This window comes from Triticum aestivum, chromosome 4D, assembly GCF_018294505.1.
Source record: "Triticum aestivum cultivar Chinese Spring chromosome 4D, IWGSC CS RefSeq v2.1, whole genome shotgun sequence".
NCBI lineage: Eukaryota > Viridiplantae > Streptophyta > Magnoliopsida > Poales > Poaceae > Triticum > Triticum aestivum.
The window spans coordinates 147,792,404-147,802,327 of NC_057805.1; the positions used below are offsets into that span (position 1 = coordinate 147,792,404).

The 9,924-nt window shown below is 48.3% G+C and overlaps 1 protein-coding gene across 1 annotated transcript; it reads right to left on the reverse strand.

The window, feature by feature from the left end:
* Positions 1–4,928: 4,928 nt before the first annotated feature.
* LOC123096945 (E3 ubiquitin-protein ligase At3g02290) lies at positions 4,929–8,727 on the reverse strand. The gene is made up of 5 exons (XM_044518736.1): positions 8,422–8,727; positions 8,001–8,275; positions 7,075–7,480; positions 6,613–6,722; positions 4,929–5,284 (listed from the first exon to the last, which is right to left on the reverse strand). Exons 2-5 carry the CDS (start codon positions 8,118–8,120, stop codon positions 5,258–5,260), a joined length of 663 nt encoding a protein of 220 aa, XP_044374671.1. The 5' UTR covers positions 8,121–8,275; positions 8,422–8,727; the 3' UTR covers positions 4,929–5,257.
* Between the last annotated feature and the right edge of the window lie 1,197 nt (positions 8,728–9,924).

The following is a 9,924-nucleotide window of genomic DNA, read 5'->3' on the forward strand; positions in this document are numbered from 1 at the left end:
ATGTTGGACTACACTTTGGAAAACGCCGAATACATGGACGAGGATAGTGGAGCCACGGCTAACACCGATGCTGCTCCCCCCGTCACCGGCTGCTGGACGGCCACGTCCACTTACGATGTCTACATGGTGGACACCCCGAAAGACAATGACGACACTCCCGGGAAGGATAACGACAAACCCAGCGATGAGCCACCGAAACACCGCAGATAGCGCCGCCACTCCAAGGCACGTCGAAGCCATGCGAGCAACACGGACACCGGAGAAAACGACACTCCAGACAATACGGACAACCTCGGCAATCCCGGCGCCGACAAACAACTACAAAACGACCATGAGGAGCATGAGGACCCGCTCGATATCGAATACCTCGATGACTCCAAAGACAGCAACTGCCTCCCTCCTTTTGAAGAGGAGGTTAGTTTGGGTGGCAAGGATTTCATCGTCCCCGAAGACCTATTGGATCAAGAGCGGTTTAAACGGCAGCTAATTGCCACCGCACGGAGCCTGAATAAACAACGGCAAAAATAAAGTCCGAACAGGATACCCTTAATGAGAGATGGACCAAAGTCCTAGATGCCGAAGAGGAATACGGTCACGAGCGACAGACCAAAAGCTACCCGAAGCGAAGACTACTACCGCAATTCGATGACGAGGCCATAGAGCAAGCACCTCCAAGGTACACGCTGGCGGGACAGCCGGACCGCCCCCCTCGAGGACAGGACCAGACAGATGATAAAGCCGAACAACCTCCCACTCATCCTTGCCGTCAAGGCAAGGAGCCATTACAACCAGCTTACGAGTATGACCTACGCCGTGACCTGGATGCTCGGGCAGGTCTGACGAGGTCCATCTACGGACCTAAAAGAAATCCTCCTGTTAGACGGGATGGATACCAAGCCTAGCTAGACCGAAATGATAGAGCTGGGGAGCTACAACGAGTTCGGATGACAGACGATCTCCGGCGCGACATAGCTAGAATCAGGGGCGCCGCTCATCCTCTATGCTTCACTGATAGAGTGATGCATCACCAATTCCTGGAAGGTTTCAAACCTGTAAATATCGAGCCCTATGACGGGACAACAGATCCGGCCGTATGGATTGAAGATTTTTTGCTACACATTCATATGGCATGAGGAGACGACCTCCACGCCATCAAGTACATATCGTTAAAGCTCAAAGGTACGGCTAGACACTGGTTGAATAGCCTTCCCAAAGACTCCATAGGATGTTGGGAGGAGCTTGAGGAGGCCTTTTGAGCTAACTTTCAGGGCACTTATGTCCGGCCCCCGGACACTGATGACCCGAGCCACGTTATCCAGCAGCCCGGTGAGTCAGCCCGGCAGTTTTGGAACCGGTTTTTGACCAAGAAAAGCCAAACCGTTTACTGTCCGGACGCCGAAGCCATAGCCGCCTTCAAGCATAGTATTCGAGATGAATGGCTAGCACGTCAGCTCGGCCAGGACAAGCCGAGAACAATGTCAGCGCTCACCTCCCTGATGACCCGCTTCTGCGCCAGAGAGGATAGCTGGCTAGCTCGTAGAAACACCAACCCAGAAGCCCCCGGCACCTCGGAAGTCTAGGACGGGAACGGGAAGCCACGACGGAATAAGAACAAACGTCGCCACAATGACGGCGAAGCTGACGAGATGGCAGTAAATGTCGGATTCCTTGAAGGGAAAAGAGAATTACTTGACTCACCTTGAAGCCTGTCAAAAGGCCCTAGACGGCATCGTTCAGTCCGGTATGGACGGACCGAACACCCTGTAGAACCACACCCATAAGGGCGCGGTGCTCGTCGACGATGACGGAGTTGTTCACCAACTCCTCCATCACGTCCGGACAGCCCGCCGTCGCCTGGCAGTTCGTGTTCAGCGCGGGCGGTAGGACGTCAACCCATCCTCCGTCGGAAGGCGGGACCGGCACCTGTGAGGGCCTTGGGGGCTCAGGTGCGGCTGGCTGGGAGGGCCCGGACGGTCCGGACTCTCCTCCCATATTCGCCAGGAGGGACACACCCTCCTGGTCTTTGGTGACCGAGGCATCAGCCTCAGCCATGATTGCGTCGCCCCCTCCAACGTGTTCGGACGGGGAGGGGACCTTCGGGACAGCACCTCCCGGGCCTCTTCGGGGACCAGGGGAGGCGCGGAGCGCGACATTGATCCGCTATACGCCAATTCGGCGGGTGGAGAGGTCCCCTCCGAGGTCTGCTCGGCAGGGTGGTTGCGCGGTGGACTGTGATATCACACAATCAGTTTCCATCAGTAAGGGACTGGTAAAATGAAGTAAGCAAGAAATGTTGAGGTTCACACCTCATGGCGGGGGGCTTGACCCTGAGTTCCTTCTCCGGGACTTCTTCGGACGACACGGACTCCTCATCGGAGTCCGAACTGTCGGGCAGGACCAGCTTGGGTCTGCACTGCCTCTTCTGGGCCCGAGGAGGTTGCTCCTCCTCGACGTCCTAGGACGCCGCCCTCTTCTTGGAGTGGGAGGAGGCGCTCTCCTCCTCGTCTTCTTCCTCCTTCCCTTCTTGAGCAGACGGCGCCGCAGCGTCTCCGGCCTTGGTGTCCGGACGACCTCTTCTGCGGAGGCCTTCCCTGGCCTCCGACAGATGTTTCTTCTTCTTTCCCTTCTTTTCTGGCGCCTTGTAAGGCGCCACGACCAGGAGCTCCTCTAGTTGAGCCGACTGGGGCTCTTCGGGCAGTGGAGCCTAACTGCTGATCTTTTTGGCTTTCTCGAGCCAGCCCTGTAAAGGCAACAAAAAGAAGCTTAGACCGAATTTTGTGCAGTATGACCGCCCGAATATATACCAGGCAAGAGATCAATTGCCTTCTTCGGGGGATTTGCGGCGTCAAGACCGATGTCTTCATCCTCGGCTGGCCACTCCTCCTGAGACTTGAACAGCAGACTCCACACCTTGTCATGGGTCGTCCGAAGAGGTATTGCACGGTGGCCTGGTCGTTAGGCTTATAAGACCACATCGGACTGGCCCTTTGTTGGCAAGGAAGGAGGCGGTGTCTGAGCATTATCTGGACCACATTGGTTAGCTTGGCGCTGGTCTCCGTTACGTTGGAGATACATTTTTGCAGCGTCTTCACCTCACTGGCGGACCCCCAGTTAGGACCCTTTTTGGTCCACGAGGTCAATCTCGCTGGAGGACCATATCTGAATTCGGGAGCCGCCGTCCAGGCTGCATCCCCCTCACAAAGAGGTGCAGAGGAAATCCCAGCCCCCGAATAAAGTGGGGGAGGAACACCACCCTCTCGCCTGGCTGGGGCGTGGGGATGACCTGGCCCTCCTCGGGGGCCCGGTGAGTGACATCGACCGGCTCGCTTCAGCTCCTTGATGTCGCTGTTGGTGACAATGGAGGCCTCCCACTTGCCGTTGGCACCGGATCTGGCCATGACCAGAGCTAGGGAGGAGCTGGGAAGGAGACCTTCTGCGGAGAAGTAGAGCAGGGCGTTGGAGCTCTGGAGATTGGAAAGGCGACAGCGAGAGGTGGAAGAAGGCGTAGGCTGGTAACTGCAGCTATTCCCCTTTTATGGGCCGCAGAGGAGCCGAGGTTTCCTCTTTTCACGCCGCGGGCCTCTCCACTTCCCTATACGCTCGCGACGTTATGCGCGGGTGGGGTAATCGAAATCATTGACATATCCCCTAAAAACAGGGCATGATCTCTGCCTTGATGAGACGTGCCAATAGAGGGGCGGCCTCGAGCCGCGTATCGAGAACTTTCAGCCGTTCGGTGTTATGACCAGACGCGACCCTTCGCCGAATAGTTGTCAGACGAGGGCACTATTCACACTCGAGCACTTTGGCCTTCGAGGCTAAGTAAAACGAATGCTCCATATTCCGGACACCACTCAACTCCGAGCATGCACAGGACAGGATGGAGAACTCGCCTCGCAAGCCGAAGACCGTTGGATATGCGGATGCCGGACACAAGCCCTGGCATTAGAGGCTAGTTCAGGGGCTACCAAGGGAGTCCTGAATTAAGGGGTCCTCAGGCCGCCGGCCTATTGCTTATGGGCCGGATTGGTGGGCTGCTGTGGAGCCAAGCTTGAGCGCGGACCCGTGACCGGATAGAAGATCTTTGGAGCCGTGGTGTGCCCTCCAAGTCAAGATTAGGCAAGATCTTTCATTCATTGTAACCGATCGCCTGTAACCCTAAACCAGTAGGGTGTCTATATAAACCAAAGGATTTTAGTCTTTAGGGCTAGAGCAACGTCCAATACCACCTCAACCTAGGGTTTAGCTCGCCTGATCTCGAGGTAGATCGACTCTGTAACCATACCATACACATCAAATACAATCAAGTAGGATGTAGGTTTTACCTCTTAGAGAGGGTCCAAACCTGGGTAAACACCGTGTTCTTCGTCCCTTGTTCCCCATTGATCCTATATCCACAACTCGGGACCCCCTACTCGAGATCCGCCGGTGTTGACACCGACAGTGGTCGACAGACGGACGAACAGGTGACGGTCATATACGGGGGCGGAGTAGGTTCCTCACCAAGCACACATGTTTAATGAACACGGAGAGACGGCGCATGCACCGAAAACCAGCATGGGCAATGCTCTCGGCTGGCGCGCCGCTTCAATGCCGGATCCAAAAAGGTCACATCCACTTTGGGCCGGCAATGACTATGGCCCCTGCACGCTGCTTCAATGCCAACAGCAATAAGAGATCGCCCTGCATGAATGTTGCGCTGACCGCTTCTACAGGAAAGTGTGCGGGCGAAGGAGGGGGCTTTGGGTGTCGGACACGTTCGTGGTCCGAACAGATGCGGCTTGAGGGTCCATGCCCGTAGGAGGTTTAGAGTGTTGTAAAGATGTGACATATGTCTGAAGTAATCTACTGGACGGTTATCTCCGGCACGATTAGCAGACATGGACCTAACACTATAGCAATAAACAAGAGATTTCCACAGAACCATGGGATTCATATGATTATTATATTAACAAATATCATCAGCTTACAGGCTCCCAGTGACTATCACTTGAGAATCAAAACATGTCGCAACAGCGCTGAGGCACAAACCAAGGGGAACAAGTTTCCCCTGCCGGCCATTTAAAAGAAAAATAAAAGAAAGAAATGTTTATATGCACCGTTCCAACATATCAAGAATTCCAGTATACTAAATACAGCACGCTGCTGATTCAATACTTACAAAGGTGTATTTACAGAGTATTTGCAGGACTAGGTACTTATATTTTCAGGTTCCCATATGAGATGTTAATTCAAGACACTTAGTCCAGTCTGAGGTCTAAGTCGTCTCGTTGAACTCCATTTTCTGCACAGGATCACGATGGAGCAGAAATCAGTTAAGAGTCAATACCGGGAAAACATACAGTGAAATAGATTGCGATGACAGCAATACACATCTGCTCCCTCCGTTCCTAAATATTTGTCTTTCTAGATATTTCAACAAGTGACTACATACGGAACAAAATGAGTGAATCTACACTCAAAATATGTCTATATACATCCGTATGTGGTAGTCCATTTGAAATCTCTAGAAAGAGATATATTTAGGAACGGAGGGAGTATCAGAGTTTTTGACTACATCAAATCAGCAAGACCAGCTTACTGAACAACAAATGCAATTGTCCAATGTTAGTTCTAAAATTTTCAAGACTTAACATCAGAATTAGGTAGAAATTATTCAGCCCCAAACAACACTCCTTGCTTTCTGTTTCTGTCCAATGTAGATGTTAAATTTCCCTTCCCAGGAAAAATACCGATCATCCTAGCCGAAGAGGCTTAATAGTCCCTGTATAATTATGCAAGTATAAACCAGGCCCGCAGTAAGCGCCTCGCACGGACCATGCCTTGGGTTATGAGGAGGTTAACAAACTGAGAAATCCCAGACTATTAGCCGCCATATTTGGGTATTCCGATGCATGAGAACTATTAACAACCTATCTAATATGAGCGAGGAATAAGCTCAAAGCTTTACCCATATTTATGATATGGCACTTCCTAAAATTAGTGTTGTGGCGATACAGCTGCTTTCAGGTTCCACGCGTGGAACCTGCAATCAGGATTTAAGCCTAATGTCCTTTCAACCTTAACTACATGTTTGCGGTGAATGGTGATCTGAACACTACATGAATATAGTAGGTTAATCATGTAACTGTAGTTTCATATCATGAATTTAGGGAAAATAAAGTAAAGTAACAAACTAGTAGAAATGGTGCATAATGCAATTAAAAGTTGGCCCTATTTAAACACATAATACATCACCTAAAGGAAGTAATACACACTTCCTGCAATGCCCACACCGTTCCAAAGTAAACTTGGACTACTGAATCTCGTAGTAGGATAAAGTGCAACACCCCACCACAATGGTACTAAGAAATCAAGTTACACCCTGTTGAACAAACTTCAACGAATAACCAGATGCTCCGTCACAATCATTGTATAAAGTAATTAGAGTCCTGCCCAACTAAAACACAGAAATACAACACCTAAAATATGTAAAATGCCAAGGCATGTCCTGTAAGGTCAACACTGTTCCAAAGTAGATATGGACTACTGACCTCATAGTAGAACAAAGTGTAACAGCATACGGAAATAGTAATAATAGATCATTGGGACAAAGAGCTAAAACCAAGCTACCTTTCCACAAACAGGGCATGCCTCACTTCTTTCCATCCACTCATAGATACAGCCAAGGTGGAAGTGATGTGAGCACTGCATTACTATCCTAGGATTCTCCGAAGTATAATCTGCAATTTATATAGGTAATGGTCTATCAGGTTATCTGATTTGGGAGTTTATTTCAATTAACCAGCATAAACATAAATTTATGACACATTTGAATAATTTATTTAACATCCACGGTGTTCTAAAGCAATGGAATATGTATAAAATGATTGGGTTACCCAAGAAATTAAATTAGTGCCACAAAAGTTCAAAAAGATGAATCATATTCGGTCATGCAATATAACATAACTAATGCTTATTGTTTCTAGACTGCTCTACTACAAGTCTTGCTAACTCTATGAAACTAATGCGCTGCACAAAACTCACTCGACATCTTCCTGGTAGACTAACATACTGAAAGTTAGTGAGCATCACCTTCAAGACATGTTGGGCAGACATCTTCATCTTCAGTAGATGGAGAAAAGTAGGTGAAATAATTTCCAGATTCCTTTCGGGACAACTTATCTCCGTAAGCAGAGCTGCTTCTTTTCATTTTTGTGTCATAGTTTGTTTTACTTGGCTTGTCGACTGAACTCATCGTTTCCATCTCCGCATCATAATTTGGTCTGAGTGGTTCTGATTCCTCTGGTGAATGGCTTGAAGGATCATGCCTTGATGCAAACCAGTCGCGCAGAGGAGGGGAGAATCTAGGATCATCATATGGCAGTGGTCTTGGAGGTGAACGATATGTATCGAATGAACTTTCAGATGAATCAAGTGGGGTGGCTTCTATAGCTTGAGAAACAGAGTGGACCGTTCCAACTCGGAATAAAACAGTGTACTGAAAAAAGGAGATACAAATGTAATGGTTTTGTACCTGTATAATCTCAATTCATGTTAAAGTAATTAACTTATTACAAGAGACAGAAAATTCAGCAGGTGAGTGGAACAAGAAACAATTTGCAATGGTTGTGTCATGTTTTTGGTTTCTATCAGCTATCATTCACACCAGGTGTTCACCGCAAAAGGCTAGTTACTAGAGAACTAAAGGTTGTGTATAAACAAGGCGACAGTAGTGAATTAGATACTTGTTTATTTGTTCTTTCTTGTGCTCGTACAATGAGATAAATCTTGCCCGAGACACCATGTAATCCGACAGAAGAGCACATTGTTACCATCGAAATCAGTACAATGATATCCAATACAGATGCTTAATTACTTCTGCACATCGGGTTGTGCTTAACAGAAAACAGAAGGATGTGCACTTGGACGTTAAAAGATTGTCATCTTCTAGGACCAAAATTAGAAGTCAGCCATACGAACTAATCTTTATCACACCAAGCAACGGGGACGAGACTTACAGCATTGATCAGCTGCTGGGTAAAACACCTGAGGCACATGCAGTTCCTAAACGCACCAGAAGTCTCGTTGCCATGGTGGTCGGAGTAATCGGCTTGCAAACACGAGCAGAAAGCTCCCATGACCCCCAAGAAAAGCCCTGAAAAGAACTCCACGAACCAAGACCCTGCAGCCGACGGGCCACCGACAGGGTCCCAACTCCTCAAAAGTAGCAGCAAATCAGCCCCTGACGCCGGCCTCTTGGCTACTCTGGGGGCAGGGCTCCTGGAAACGATACCTACCAACGGAGGCAAATCAGGCCGGGCGAGAGAGGATCGATTGTATCAGTAGAGAAATGTCGTCCAATCCGATGATTGAGCTCAACCCCCGAATTATTTTTGGTGGAAACAGACGGGTAGTAGGAGTAGCATTAGCTCGGGATACCTTGGGTAGATTATTGGAGAAGAAATATCCGGCGGAATTCTCGATTGCCCACGGAGAGCCGATAATCGAAGCGGGCTAGGGCTTGATTACAGCGAGGGACGGAATCGCATCAGGCCGGCGCTTCAAGGGCGTGAGGAACAGGCAGAGGAGGGGGCCGTCGGAGGAGGCGGCGAAGACCGACGGCCTTGGCTTGGCTTGGCTTGGAGGCGTGCGGAGGATGAGGAGGCGGGGGTTTCGGCGACGCGGTGCAAAGGGGATTGAGGGAGGCGAGAGACTTTTGTGGGACGGAATCGAACAGTGCACAAGGAGAGGGACGGAGGTGCCCAAGTGAGGTGCTGACGGGTGCCCAGGATCGCACGCGTCACCACTCAGCGGCTGCGCGCTCCATACATGATTTTTTTAGGGGTTTATTATTTACTAGTAGTAAATGGGTATGTGCAATGCACGTTGATATTAGATAATATATTAATTATATGTAAATATTAGGTAGGATATTATTTACGTATTAAGTATGTGATTCGCATTGGCGTTAATATTTGATATGATATTAACTGCACAGTAAACATGTTGAGCGCTCACCATTGGAGTAGCATGAGTTGTTGGATTGACCTGATTTGACGGTCGGGATTTGTTGAATCTGCCCCTTTGAGTCTTTTTATATTGATATAGATATAGATATAGATATAGATGCCGTTCCGATAGTCAGTTTTGTTTATAACTCGTCAAAAATATCATCGTTTCATGAGACGTTTGCTCAAAAGTGCCATTAGGTAGCTAAGAAATGCCATCATTTCATTAGATGTTTGCTCAAAATCCAATTATACACTGACACTGGTAGGTCAAACCTATTTTTTTAGGGTAGAAGGTCAAATCCGTTGACCATGTTGTATGACCAAAATATCTCTGGACCCACATGTCAGGTCTCTCTGTCTCATAATAATAAGTGTGGGTCTCAGTTGTCAGGAGTAAGCAAACAAAAAAATTTAGAGAAAAAATAAGAACGTTATTGGGAACCGAGTGAGACCTAAGCTTTTATCATAGTGAGATGGAAGGAGAGCTGACATGTTGGTCCACAGATATTTTGGTTATTATGATATAGTCAACGGATTTTGAGCTGACAGTAATGATATTTAGTGGCGTTCTTTAACATGCGCCTAAGGGGGCGATGTCATTTGTGAGCTGTTGAAATTTCTAGAGACAAAACTATCAATCTTTTTCCTATTTTGCCATATGAACATAGCACATAATTTTTGAATTTGCCATGTTTTGAGCACTGTGTTAAATTAGCGTGTCACCATGATATGTTCCTCGAGTATCATGGCAAATAGTTTGTTTGCACTGTGGCAAGTTTACATACATTTTCTCTACCATGGCAATTTTACACACAATTTGTCTAAACGTGTTTTTTCACATTATGGGAAGTAATGTGTGTGCATCATGGCAATTTTAGACACATTTTTTGTTGCCATGGTGTATTTTTTGCATCACGCCGAGTGGTGTGTG